General features: G+C 47.0%; 1 protein-coding gene across 4 annotated transcripts in view; it reads right to left on the bottom strand.

Moving 5' to 3' along the window:
• CACNA1I (calcium voltage-gated channel subunit alpha1 I) overlaps positions 1–14,618 on the bottom strand; it is a 142,432-nt gene that overhangs the window by 42,100 nt on the left and 85,714 nt on the right. For all 4 annotated transcript variants that reach the window (XM_068666731.1, XM_068666746.1, XM_068666755.1 and 1 more), the window contains exons 5-8: positions 8,748–8,907; positions 6,441–6,756; positions 5,674–5,766; positions 301–607 (exon numbers count right to left, since the gene is read on the bottom strand). In XM_068666731.1, coding sequence (XP_068522832.1) covers positions 301–607; positions 5,674–5,766; positions 6,441–6,756; positions 8,748–8,907 — 876 coding nt within the window. The remainder of the gene's footprint in view (positions 1–300; positions 608–5,673; positions 5,767–6,440; positions 6,757–8,747; positions 8,908–14,618) is intronic.

Below are 14,618 nucleotides of genomic sequence, written 5' to 3'. Positions count from 1 at the left end.
ATCACTCCCCTACAATACCAGACCTCAAAGCCTTTCCAAGACTCAATCAGTGTTTTTAATATTGTCACAATTTGTTTCCAGATCTGGGTTGCCTGTTAGTCACCTCAATTTCCATTCCCACTTATGCTGGTCACCTCCACCTGGTGCACTGCCCATAGCTCCATGTTCTATGGCCAACGTTAATTCTAACTCTGTGCTTTGTAGGCAAAGCTCCTTTGGCAAGCTAGCACATGGAGATGCTCCCAGTTATGCTCACGTTTCCACTACCGACACTTCCAGATTTACCCATACAATCCTTACTGTAGTGCCTCTGGCTTTTCCTGTGCATGCCTAGCTTGGCATTGCTCGGCTCCGCGTGGCCCTGGCGCCGGCTTTGTATGCTGTTGTACAGCCCAAGGGTGCGGCGCTTGGCTTTGCGCACGATGTGGCAGACGTATTGGAAGATCTCCTCGTAGCAGTCTCCCGGCTCCATGTAGCTGGCGACGGTGCTGGAGGAGAGGTACCGGGCCCGCTGCTCCTGCATCAGCTGGTGCTCCCGCTGCTTGGTCTCCGAGAACTGCGTGGCGATGACCACCAGGCACAGGTTAATCATGAAGAAGGAGCCCACCTAGTAGCAAAGGAGAAGGAGGGACAGGCGATGTCAGTGTGAGCACGGATATATGGCAGGGGGGACAGAAGAGAGAGGAGGGGAAGGTGAACACAGGAACTAGAGCTACCATCAGTCTGCATATGGAGATGGGATTTCAGGAAAAGCCAGCATTGGCTGAGATTACTTCTGGGAACTCACTCCCTGTTGTTTCCCTACAGCATTTAGAGCTCTGAACAGAAATTCAGGAAACACAAGTCCTAATTTTGGCTCTTTTGGCAGGATTTGGGACCTTTAGCAAGTCACTTAGTACTTACCTACAAAGGGTTTGATGAAAATTGGACTTTTTCTTTCCCTCTCCTTTGTCTTAAATAGAAGATGGGAAGAAGGATTATTTTGGTTGCTTTATCCTTTTCTTGCTCATTTACTACTGGAAAAATCATGCACTGTCATTTACGGTCTTCAACTCTTGGAGGACACGTCAGTGTTCTTGGGGCATTTTATTTATTTCTATCATTTACACCATAAAGGGAGATGGCACTTTGCTGAAATGAATGAGCTCTTGAAATTGGAGTTTACAAAAACTAATGATTTTGAGAAGGACTCTAAATAGTCTGTCAAAACAGTATTTCTTTGCTCAATTTCCATTCTTCTGATTCTTCTGAGACCAGACATTTTATAATTGCTCTTATTTTACTTGTCCTCCAGCCTAGGTGGATTTTCCATGTCAAATACAAAAACAACCACAGCTCATTCCACCAGTTTCTCAGAAATGAAACAAAAATCCCAAGTTCTTGCTATTGTCCCTACAGAAGCCAAAAAGGCATTCCACCAAAAGGTGGAATTATTTTTCAGGAAGTACCCCAGCTTGTACCTACCCAAACAGCATTCCCCTTAGTGCACAGCCCTTGCCACTTTCCCCACAAGCTCGTCTCCTTGTAAATCCCTTTCTCTTGCACACAGGTGCCCAGCAGCTCAATATAGTGGCTCTCACTATTTCAAAGGGGAGATGTCCCTGCTAGCATCTGAATAAGCCTTTGAAACACAAAGCCCTTCTCAAACAGATTCAGTATAAGGACAATAAACCGTTTCAAAATAATGGGCTTTTTTTTTCCCTCTTCCTCTCAGCACCCTTCAAAGCTGTTCTAATTCTGTTTCCCTTCATCACTGAGCCCTTCTCAGTGATGAAATCTATTTTCCCTTCAGCTTCTGTACATGGCCTTGAAACGAAAAACAATGCCTCATTTGGATCCCTTCTTCACCTGCCCCCAAGGAACTCTGTAGTCCATGATCCCTTACGTGTTTTCACTGATGAAGGTATGACTGGGAATCCGAATTCTCCTCCAGCATGCTCCCTTGACCTCTTCCCCCTCAGCACCACACGACCCTCACAGGCTTTATCTGTTCAGTTCTCTCCCTCGGCTTGCCCTGAGTGAGGCAGGGCTGGGAGCTGGATACCTGCTGTGCATTTCTGAAATGCAAATTGCCTTCTCTCTAGGCAACAAGCAGAGAAGCTGAGGGCAACAAGATGCCCTCAGCAGGGTCATACTTAAAGCCTGGGGTTGAATCCTGAGGGGGGTTCAGGTTTCGCATTGCCAAGCCTTGTTCTTGCAGGGAATTGTTTGCTATGATCAGATGACTGAAAAGGGGAGGAGTGGGAGGACTGGATGTGGCAAGTAGTCCTTGAATGTCTTAGCTAGAACATCAAACACAAAACAAAGGAGCTTGCTTAATCCTTAAGACGTGAATCCACAGACTCTCAAGATCTGCTGAGCTTGTCTCTACCTCCCAAGCAGCACTATGAAGGAAGGGTCCCAGATGGCTTGTGACTGAGCTATCCATCTCAGCCAGCTGAGCGGCGAGACCACCAGTGTCTGACACAGAGGCAGACAAAGTATCTGACAGAGCCAGAAGGAGACCATTGATGTAAAGCCCCAACACAAGGAGTCTCCGTTCAGTCCCAGGCCTGAACTCTGTACTGAGCTGTACATTGATTAAGCTGAATCCCAGCCTTGTTCAGCCTAAGCCTGATCCCTGTTTCTACAATATCTAATAAAATCTGACTGGTGCTAAAGATGCTGACTTACTTGCCCATTATTTTTATTGCTTATCCCAGAATATCCAGCTTGTCTTCTGAAGCTCACATATGTAAGAACAGGGCACTTGCAGGAGGCTTAAGTGTTGCAATGCAGATGCAAACCTGAGAATTCAGAAGAGCCTGAAGGTTTCTCTAGTCCAGGAGCAACACCAGTAGCCAAGCAGCTGAAGTGGTGATGTGGAGAAAGCTAGACTTCAAGCAGGAAGACCCAGATGGAGCACTGACCCAAGACATGAAAGCAGGCCTTCCTTAATGCCACCTCTCTAGTCTCCAGCAGAGCCAGAAGCTGTTTACAATTTGCTTACATACACAAAATATTTTAACCTGGTTCTGCAAGACCACTCAGAGTGCCAGGATCAGATGGTGCTCTTCCCTTAAGGACCATGTCAATGCAGGAGTCCTAGAAAATGCTGGGAATGTATCCAGGTGGTGGAGCCTTCTTCCCTCCTTATGAGCCATAACAGGTGTTTGAAGATACCACTGTGAAGGATGGAGAAGACATAGATGAAAGCATAACTCTAAGGAGTTGTCCGTGGAGATCCAGCCCCAGAAGAATGAGTTTGAGCCAAAGCTAAGAGGTATGTCAAAAAGCAGAGAGCCAAGGCCTGAAGTATGAGTGTCAGAGCAATCCAGTTTAGAAAGCCAGGCCTTTCAACCATGAAGAAGGAGGGCAGGATAAAGGCCACAAGGACTGTGCTTCATAAGACTTGAAGAGGAAATGTCATTGCTATAAGAAGAATTGGAGGGAAAATGACACCAAGTGACAGCAAGTTCACGCTGTGGTTTTGCTAAGTGCTGCAACAGCACTCTGGAAAGATGCATTACATGTGCAAAGAAAGTAACAGAAATGCTAAATCCTTTCTTGCTGTAATTCCACCAAAGGCAAAGGAAATACCCTATCTAGCATAAGGCTTCTCTGTTCTAAGAAGTCCCCAGAGTAAGTTGAGGTTCATGTGCTCCTGTGTTTGATGGAAATAAACCTACATGGCTTCTGCAAATGAGGAGGGCGTGTCTAGAAATGTCAATGACACTCTGCAGTGAAATCTCAGGTGGAGTGTTTAATTGAGGGTTTTCAGCTGCCTGCAAATTCAGAGACGAAGTTTGAGTCACTGGAAATCTCCATGAGGTGAGCCAACTCCGGAAGGATGATCCTTTTTCAAAACCAAAAATATCCTGACAGGATTTACATAGTTTGGAGCTGGGGCCGGAGGGAACAGTTTTTGGAATTGGCCCCTAGGAGATGGGTATGCCCACCTCAGAGGTTGAACACTGACTCTGCACAGCCCTTCCTTGCTCTGGGAGAGGCTGTGTGTGAGGCTGGGAGTAAATCCTGTGCTGAACTACTCATTATGCAAATATGGGTATCTGGCCATGCTGCTCAAAGTGATAATGCAGGTGGTTCCTAAATATCTGTTGCATGATGGGAGATCTGAACAAACAATATGGGAAATTATTGTTTTCTGGGTTCACAAAAAGCAGTGGATGATTGGTTTGGCTCTGGGGATAGAGCTGTGAGGAGCTCCCCTCCCATCCTGTGCAGTCATATTTCTAGACTGACTTTCCTTGGGACTCTCCAGCCTCAAAGTAAGAGCAGTATTCTTCAAGGTGTATTTCACTTCTTCTGTCCTGGCTCATGTTTCAGCCCAAGGAAAGAGGCCACCTTTCTGTTCTTCTCTCCTTGTCCTACCCTTGTCCTGGTAGAAGGCCAGAAGAGAGGGAGAAACAGGGAATACCATGAAGATTCATCTTTTTCATAAATTCTCTAATCCAAATGGATCAACAGATTCTTCTTTGTGCTACTCCTCATACATACAGGCTACAGAATTTCTCCCAGAAATTGTGCTAGGGTTTGTTTTTTCTCAAATCATTGCATGCCAATCTGAATTTAAAACAGATTCTGTGCCAGGTAAGTCTGTTAACATTACTGGGTGGCTGCTTCTAGAGATTTGTTTCTAGGAGGGCATGACCACATAGGACAAGTAGTAGGTACAGAGCAGAATCTTAGCCAGGTCCATTCAACAGCCTATTCAAATGCTTGTAGGCTTTAGAGATAGATACCGAGGTCCTTACAGACTAAGTGACACCTACTGTGTACAGACTGAATACTTCCCATAATACATCCTATGTCTTTCCCTTCTACTTTAGACTTTGGTCCCCATATAGGAAAAGTGCAAGTCTTCATAAACAAAGGAAATGCCTCCTTGTTAGAAACAGGACATTCACTCCAAAAAAGAAGTGTTTATAATTGGGAGGAGGCCTGAAGAATGGAAGAGACAATGGCATTGTCTTTCTCACCTCTCCTTCCAGGCACAGACAACAAACATCCTTACAACAAAACAAGCACCTTCAACCTTCACATATATAAATCCACAGGGCTCAAAAACTGCTTATGAAGTTCTCATCACTGACACGCTGCTCTCCTTCCATCCCCACCAGCCACAAGTGATCTCACGCAGCCAGTTTATGTTGGATTGATGACACTTTGGGAGCAGCAGCTCCTTTTTGTTCTCAGAGAGGAAGTAATTCAGCATGACAGACCCTGAATCTGACAAAATCCGAATCTGAGACCCTGAATCTGAGAAGTCCAGGTGCTGTCAGTAGCTGTAAAACAGGAATGATTCAAGAGTTTCAAATGCACATAAGACAAAGTAGGAGAAGAGGTGCAGAAATGGTTTTGTGTACTTTTGGGCCTACTGTTTTGAGGAATTTACTACGAAAGAAGATGTTTGTATGAATGCATTATCCTACATTGGGTATTGATTTTCTAGGAGTAAATCCTGAGCATTTTCTTTGAGCAAAAGAGAAGAGCCTGACTGACAACTATGTGATCCTGCTGCTCACTGTTGGAGAAAAAATTGAGCTGGATTCAAGAGACCAAGTGGAAATCCAGGTACAGTAGTTTTCTACCCAGTATATGTGTTGACCTAATTCCTGACCTTTTATAGACTCTTAGCTTGCAATGCTGAGACTCATTGAATCTTATACTTACAATTATCAGCAAGATAAAGTAGATAAAATTGTAGAATGAATGGGCATCCATCACATAGTACATGATCTCCACCCACCCTTCCAGTGTGATCACCTGAAAAGACAAGCAACAAAAAGAGAATCAGGAGGGAAGTGGGCTTCCAGAGTTCATTTATCAGCGTACACAGGCAGATACTGGCGAGGCTGCTGCAAACCAAGGAAGGTGAGGAACAAAAATTCCTTTCAAGGAGGCCAAATTTCCATTCCAGGAAATCAGCATGGTACTGCTTGGTGACACTGGCATACTGTCAAAGCCTGTGAGATCATGCTAGCCCACAGCAGGAATATTTCATTAAAATAGTTCATTTCCCTGGATCACAGCAGGGGGAAACCTGCAGCAGGTTTCTGTGGCCCTTGGACTGGACACTGCGTACAGCCAGTGGAAAAGAAAAAAAAAGGCAAGGATTTTAGCTCTGATCTGCAACAAATGCTGGGAATTAATAAATAAATAAACAAATAAATAAACAAATAAATAAGAGACTCCTTTGCTGCAACGATCTGGATTGAAAAAAATAAAAATAAAACAAGTACAAGTCAGCCTGACGGGTGCCTAGAACAGCTCTACATCCATACCCATCTTCAGGAACACTATGCAGTAAGCACTTGGTCTCACTTGCCAGAATAGTTGCAATGCCCCTTTCTTTCTGCAGCTGTATCACACCCCGCAGAAAACATCATGGGATCAAAGAAAGACTGAAATTGAAAAAAATAGTTGAGCTTTGTTTTTACCTGAAATATCACAATCCAGGCATACCCAATATTGTCAAAGTTGATGGCACCCTTGTGCGGGTTGGCGTTTCCTGTACGGCACACGTTGTAGTACTGGTTCCAGTTGACACACATGCCACTGATGTTGAACTCTTGCCGGACTGAGTTGTAGTAATAATAATCGTCCTTGTCCAAACAACACTCATGGCCCCGCTCCTTCAGGGGCGGGATCTCGTGACAGCCCATGATTCCATTGTCTCCTGACAGCGAGCAGATAAAGGGCATCTCATCATCTTCCTCAGGCTGGTAATAAGGTGGCAGGACAATGTCACCTTGTCTGCAAGGTTAAAAAACACAGTCATAATCTTGCTGCAGCAGATGTTTTCCCATCAGTGATATTGGTGGAGCTGCCATTCTGACAGGGATGGCACTGACTAAAGGATTTCCAGGTCTATTTCTTCAAGAGAAAATATGGAAGGACAGGGCTGCTGGAAAACAGAGAGTTTCCAGGGGTCTGTCCCCAGTTTTCAGAGCTTTGTCTTCCATTACAACACCCCAATCCAAATTACACAATCTCCTTGCATGGAGATGGATAGAAGCTGGAATGCAGACATTTGCATTCTGATCACTCTTCCCATTTGCATCAAACCTAAATCAGATGCAATAATATTAAGGAAGTTCATCAGGATTTAATGTGATGTGCTCATGTATGTTACTGTTGATGGACATGTTTTATAACATTTGGCACTGAACCTTCTGTACTTCCAGAAAAAAAGAAAAAAAAAAGAGAGAAAAAAAAAAGAAAAGAAAAAAGAAAGAATCCAGTTTTTGCATAATTAAGATTGCTCAGCTAAGCCTTAAAATCAGGAATTGCAAAGTTAAAGTTGACGTAACCTTAATTTTGACTCTTCTTTGACAGTTGGCATTATGGGTATAATGTTTCATGACAAATTCACGTGCTTTTTCCCAAATAACGCAGACACCTTCCAAATGCATGAATAATTAAAATCATCTATGCTTGCCTAACTGGAGATGAGATAATGATAAGGATATGAAAGGTGGAGATTTAAATTTTTCCATTAAACTTTATCTGGCATACTTGCATTCCTTGCAGTGCTACAATACACAGCCTTCACGTTGCATGAATGCAGACTCTTTCTCCACGTGTCATTGGAAGGGGACAGGTGTTGATGAAAAAGGAAAGAGAAAAAGCCTCCGATTCTAAGCTAACTGGGACTCAACCACAAGCTTCTGTCATTACACATTCGCGTCACTGATGAACTAGGCGCCTGCAGACTTTGTTTCTCCAATAATGGTCAGTCAAAGATTATCCAGTATCTGTCACTTTGCAGGCTGTGGCCCCAATTCACTTCTCAGTTACATCAACTCTGCTTGGATTTAATTACACTCATTAAAGTACTACTACTGTGATTTACATAAAGGCCAATCATCCTAAACATCCGTTTCTCCCCAAGGAATATATAAACTCTGTAAATGCCTGCTTTAAGTAGCTCCTTCTCTCCAACCCCATTGCTGTTCTGCAGATTGCATTTTCACACTTATTTTTTTTTCCCAATTTGAAATGATCTAAAGCTTCAGAATTGTTTAATCAGTTTAAACTGATCTATGGCGTTGGCTTTTTTAAAGCAGTCTAAACTGATCAAAGGTCTGGAGTTACTATATGGTTTTAAGAAGGCATTTTAAAGCTGGAGATCAGTTAAAGCCAGAAAGTCAACAGGAGGAGCTGTGCTTTGCTCACGGGGAGGGTAATTGGAAAGTTTGCTGTGGGCAGGAGCTTTCCTACCCCACTGCTTCCAGGGAGGAGGAGAGCTGTGTCCTGCAGGTTCCCCTGACCCCTCCGTGATGAACCTCAGACACCTGTAACCAGCTCCTGTGTGGCTCCAGGCTCTTTGCCAGAACTGTGCCCACTTTTTCATGCATCTGCTTGTTCCATTCAAGCACTCATTCTTCTGGGAGAAAGACAACATGGCTGATGTTCCTGAATTTCAGCTCTTTCTGGGAGGAGGAGCAGAATCTGTGCACATGGCTGGAGGAGACCGCTACACTAACTTGTGCCTAGTTGAATCCCAATGACCCCAGGCACCTATGTACTATAAAAATGGGCTGAAATCCATATGCACCTGCCTTTACCCTACCTCCCTCTTCAGTCACTGCAAGACATGGCCAATGTTCTGCACCATATTCCCCTACAGCTGTTTGGAAGAAGCAATACGCAGAGAGCCAGGCAGCAGAAAACGAGAGAGCAGGGACGGGGAAAGAAAAACACCCTTGGAAGAAAAGAAGGAACATCGCCTCCCAGGCACTCACATGGTGAAGTTCTCCTCCATGAAGCAGCGGTTGCGGAGCAGCCCAGCCCACAGCTGCACCCCGATGATGCCGAAGATGAAGAAGACAAAGAAGCAGAGGAGGAGGACGTTCCCCAGCATGGGCAAGGTGTCCAGGAGCAAATTCACAAGGATGCGCATGCCTGCGAGGGGATAAGAGAACCAGAAGGGGCAAGTGTAGGGTGGATGGAGAGAGAGAGAAAAAGGGAGAAAAGACGGGAAAGAGGAGGGAAGAAAAGAAAAAGAAAGGAAAAATTAGAAGATGGGGGGAAAAAAAAAAAAAGCCACATAAAGATAAAAAGCAGAGTGTCGGAAATTAATTACTGCCCCAGTCAGGCTAGATTTATGATCGTTGCCCTTTCTTGTCCTAACCTCCACTGACAGGCAGCCAGCAGAGCTGCTGTGATGCCACGATCTCGTAACCCTAGGCCTCTGTCTGCAGCACCGAGAAGAAAAAGGAATAAGACTTTCGGCACCATCGGCTGTTTGATTGATATTTCCCCCTCCCTCTTCCTGCAGAAAGGCAACCAAGTGAAAACTCTATCCCAAAGGTGCCCAGCAGCTCAGCGACCCCATCCCGCAGATGGCTTGGACCGAAAGTCATCCCAGTTTGATGAATGCACACCGCAACCTGGGAGAGTTGCACTGATGGTCTGAGGCTGGCCTGCCTCGTGGGATGGACCTCTCCAACACACACAAGCAACTGGCATTAATTGGTCTTCTTGGTGGCAGCCTCCATCAAGGGGTGGTCCTGGAGACCACACTGTCCTCTCTTGGCTAGTCACCCTTCCCCAGCAGGCCTAGATTGCATGTGTAGTGGGCACGGCCCTAAATATTGTTGGCCCAGCACCTCTGGCCAGCACAAATGTACCCCAAATCCCCCCCACTTTTTTTGTTAAATGACCTAATGAATTCTTTCTCTGGTTTTATTTCTCTCCCAGCTCTTCAGCTCACGCAGCCACAAGCAGGGGTAAGGACAGACTTGTTTCTCCATAGAGCTAATGACTTTCCCTCTGCTCTCCAGGGATGGTGAAAAACCTAGAAATCCTTCTGAGCATCACTGTACCACCTTTAACCCTGCACAGTTATCTCTCCTCACTACCACAGAGGTCTCTCCCCCAGGGTCCCAGAGAGTTCCTTCACTGAAGATGTTCCATGTAGGCCAGCAAATAATTAGCTAATTAGGTATTTATAACCAGTTCATTACTTCAGATGGCAGGAGAAGGGGAAAGAAGAGGGGAAGATAAGATTAGGATTCACTGACAGCCCTCTGAGGCACAAGTTAATCCCCTTTGTATGCCCCTCGTCAAGTAATTAGCCACATGATGCTGTGCATTAGGCTGCCTCCGTTCCCCAGCTGCTCTGTGAGGTGGAGAGGGAATGGAAGTGGTGTCAGCAGGGCACGGGCACTGCAGGGAGAGGGAGGAGGGTGCCTGGTGTGGGATATTGGCCTGGTTTAGCTCAGGGGGGCGTGTTTTGGGATGGGTGGGAGATGTGCAGGGAGGAGATGCCGAAGGGTGGATCACGAAGGAGAAGGAACGATGGCGTTAGCTCTTCCAGGGGATGACTAACGCCAGGCTGTGGAGCAGCTGCAAAGCCCTGCTTGCCTGACTGCCCAGCTGGATCGCCAGCCACTGGCTAAGGCGCTTTCTAGACAGCACATCAGTAACTCAGCAGTCCAGCCGCTCGCTGGGGATCGCGGACACGCCGTGAGTCACTGCTGGCTCTCTGATCTGTCACCATACAAAGCCCAGCAGCACAGGCACCGTGCCCTGCTGCCTGTCTCCGTGACCTCCCAGGCTCTGCAGCAGCGCTCTGTGCATCACTTCACGTTCCCAGCATTAACACTGCTACAGCACGAGCTCCCTTCATGCCCATAAACTGCCCTGGTCAGTACGTTAGGGAGAGCCAAGTAACACAGGAATAGACACCAGTGTTGCTATACCAGCAACGCTGCAAGAGGGGGTGATGTATTTCAGAGCAGTGGCAGCAGGAACAATTAGACTGCCCTGCAGCTGAAAAGCAGAGCACTTGTCCCACATGGGATTTCACAGACAAAACACTTGCTGGGCCAGAATTTGCTGATTTTGCAAAAACGGATTTTGTTTTTGTTCCACAAGAAGATGAGTGGCTTGCCTGCCTTTTTCTTGGAAGCCTCCTGCCTGCCCATGCGTTCTCCCTCCTGACTCTCAGAGGAGGATACAGGACAGCCTTACCCACAGCTCCAGGATCACAGCCACTGCCCTCTTGCTAGGCACACTGGGGTACCTGGGACCCCAGCATCAGGCAGGTGGCCCCAGAGCATGGCATCTTTTCCACGTCACAAAGAATTTCAGCATTGGCTGGTTCCATTTCTACGTCCAAATTAAACCCAGTTTTGATTTTAAAAACTCCTCCATTTGACAACCCTCATCCTTCCCTGCCCGTCGATGCCCACTGTGGATGTGAATAGGAACACTGAACTTACATCCATCCAAACAGCAATTACAATTCTCCTGTGGAACACCTGCCTCTCTTCGAACAAAGGCTCTTTTGCTTCCTGCCCTAAACTGCAAAACAATTGCTTTGGGAACCCATTTTGCAGTCCCTTGGCCCTGGGAAAGGGCAGAGTGGTCTGGCAGCCATGCTATAAGGCACCTGCTGCAGATCTCCAAGGAGGGAGGCTCACTGCCAGGCATCTCAACGCCTTCACAGGCAGGAGGGAACCAGCCCCTGCAGAGCAGCACGTGTTGGGGTCTGCAGAGCCTGAACAGGGGTTCCTGCAAACGGTCCCTGTTTCTTCAAGAGCTCAGGAGGTGTGGGGGAAGGAAGGAGAAAGGCTGAAGTGCCTAAGGATGGAGCGTGGTGATTTACTCAAGACCCTGGCTGAGGCTGAAGTCTTCAAAGCAACCAAAAGGCAATGGAAATGGCCAGAAGGCAAGGCAGGGGTAGCAGCGTGCTTGTCAGTGCATCTTTGGGTGTATCCTGCCCTGGAGAGCTGTGACACGTCTCCTTTCTGAGGAGCCTTTGCTGGACAGCCCCCATCCACAGTGACACTGCTGTGTCCTGCACAACAGCTTCTAGAAGGTGCTGGAAAGCTGCTTCTTCAGCATAATTCCTGCTGCTGCCTCTCTGCCCCTTTACTTTTCTCTTGCTGTGACTACAGAGATCTCATTCTGCCTTTCCCCTGCTCCACAGCGTCCGTGCACACCTCTCCCAGCCTGCCTCCTCCTCACCCCACCGCTGCCCTTCCCCAGTCCCCATGTGTCCTTTACCATTGGCAGAGCAGAAGCCACGCTGGCTCACAGCAAGGAAGGAATATGAAAGGGACAATGACCTTTTCTGAAGCAGCTTTTCCAAAAAAAAAAAAAAAAAAAAAAGAGATGTTCACTGAAAAGAGAAAGGAAGAGGGACCACGTAGTCCAGAGGAAAAGCAGGGAGGGAAAGCATTGATGAAGCAACATTCAGCAACCAAACAGGCTCCCAGGGCATCAAATATGAAAAGGTTTTGCTCTTCAAGGGGAAGAAAAGCTAGAAACATGAAATATTCATGAGTGCCAGGTGTGGGCTCTGAAAGACCTTTTCTCCTCCCTGCTCACCCTCATGAGGAGGCCAGGGGAAAGGAGAAAATAAAATGACATCTGCTGTGGGCATCCGAGGAAGGATCCTCGCAGCCAAGCCTCTGAAAATGAGCCTCAGATAATACTTCCCTGTTGCCCTGTGCCCTCAGACAGGGGCAAGGGATGGGGAAAGGTGTGTGACGGGACCTCACCAGCAGGCCACTCCTTGTAGCAAGGCTTCGGGCACGGCAGGGATGCGTTCACAGCTCCAACACAGCAGCGGACATCGGCTGCAGGGGTGAGGCGTAGTGGGAGGCAGAGGAGTGCTGGCATCCAGAGGCCCTTCCTGACAAACTCTGCAGATGCTACAGTGACCGTAGCTCCCCCATGACACTTGCTGTCAGCCCCGATTAGCTCGGCTGTCACGGCTGAAGCCTCCCCAAGCAGACTTGCCCAGCACATGCCCGGGCAGGGCTGGGGAGGAGGCGAAGTCCTGGCAGGTGTGCCCGCTGCTCACCAGCACCTCTCCCTGCTCCCATGGCACTTCTCTGTTCCTTTGGGGCTTTTTATTGTTTTTTCTCTCCTCCTGCCTCTTCACAGGAGTGAGGAACAAGAGCTGGTCTAATTTGTTCCCATGCACTACCTACCTCACGGTCTGAATGGGGGACCAGCTCAGGACGGGGTGAGAAACCCTGTTCTTTTTCGTTTCTTTTATCTCACCCATCTCTGAGTTTTCTGAGTCCTTCCCAAACAGGTTTAGAAAATCCTTCCTTTGCTTGGAGTAAACCAGATGGACAACAACATAATCCTCACTACCCATCCCAATTGTATCATGGGCCAAGCCTCCAATTGTCATTGTATCTGGAACAAAAGCAAATTTCTTCCCCATCAGCGTTCATGACTGTATCTGGCAGGACATTTTGCAATGCACAGAGCCTGAAACCTCTCTCCATCCCTCAGCCAGGCAGCTTGCCCAAGCGTGCCTTCTTTCCTTCCTCTCCTGCCCCAGGACGCATGGCAGTCCACCCAGCCAGCACCAGGCTGGCAGCGTTTTCCTGTGCAGGCTCCTTTAGGGGAATTTTCAGTGCTGAGGAACCACTCCAAGAGATGTATGGTTGGGCAGGGAGCACATAGAGAGAGCTGCACTTTTTTTGTTTGTTTGTTTGTTTTTTGTGGCCAGCATTGGATGCATTTAGGGGAAAATAAAAAAAATAAAAAAAAAAATAAAAAATAATAATAAAAAAAAAAACAGCTTCATTGATCTCTCTGTCAGGTTTGTGGTATGTTTTAGCATGCATTTGGGCTGTGGTTTTGCACTTGCAGGTGGCCAGCGTGATCCGTGGTTTAGGAGAGGCACGAGATCCCTCACCAACACCCCGCTCCTGCCTTGCTGCAAGCAAAGCTGCCTAACACTTCTGGCTGGCCCAGAGACCTCATCCCACTCAGCCCGTTGACGAGCTAAGCTTCAATTACCCAAATCTTTGTCCCTCCTCAGCTTGACCACAGACGCAGAAAATATCAAAGCATGACATTTCCAGCACTTACAAAGCTTCAACTCGTACAAAAAGCTGCTGTTCATTTTCTCAGCAGCATGGGCACATCAAGACTTGCCTCTGTGCACGGACTTCCCTTAGGACACTGAATCAAGTTCAAGCATTAAGTGTCCTCACTCCTTACCTTTAAAGCACTCCTCAGCTTAAGCCTGAGGTAGCCAAAATAGAGACTAAAGCTCCATGAAAAAATTGGTGGTCAGAACTTCACCCTGCTGGAACAAGGAAGCTCTCCAGAACAGTTTTAAAGTGCGGAGATGTAAGAGAAAGCACTCTGAAGCTTGCTCTGGGGCAGTAGAAACAATTCCCTTGGGAGCCAAGGACCAGCACAGACCTCAGTGCCTTTCACTCTGAGAATAAGATGCTTAGCAAGGATGGATCAGGTCAGGGCAATGTGGGCATCAAAAAGAAAAGAAAGAATAAAAGGAAAAAAAAACACACAACATATCCTCCAACACACACACAGCTAAAACAAGCACAAAAAGGAGAGCACAAACAAAATCCAAGATAACCCGCTCCAAAACATCCCCACCACCTTTTTTTTTTTCTTTCTTTCTTTCTTTCTGTTTCCCTTGGGGGGAATATGAGAAAACAAACACAATAGCTAAGGATGCTCAGAGCACTGCTGAAGAGGGCTCAGGTGCTAGTCCTAGAGCTGAATCTCGATATTCTGAACACCCCAAAGCTTTCCTTCCTACCTACCCATTAAATACCATCAGGGTGCTGACCCCTCTAGACCAAGGAGCCTCAGTCCATGGTTTCTTG

Source organism: Anas acuta, chromosome 1, assembly GCF_963932015.1.
Source record: "Anas acuta chromosome 1, bAnaAcu1.1, whole genome shotgun sequence".
In the NCBI taxonomy this organism is placed as follows: Eukaryota; Metazoa; Chordata; class Aves; order Anseriformes; family Anatidae; genus Anas; species Anas acuta.
The sequence above is the reverse complement of the archived record's forward strand: the minus strand, read 5'-3'. Positions and strand labels throughout refer to the sequence as shown.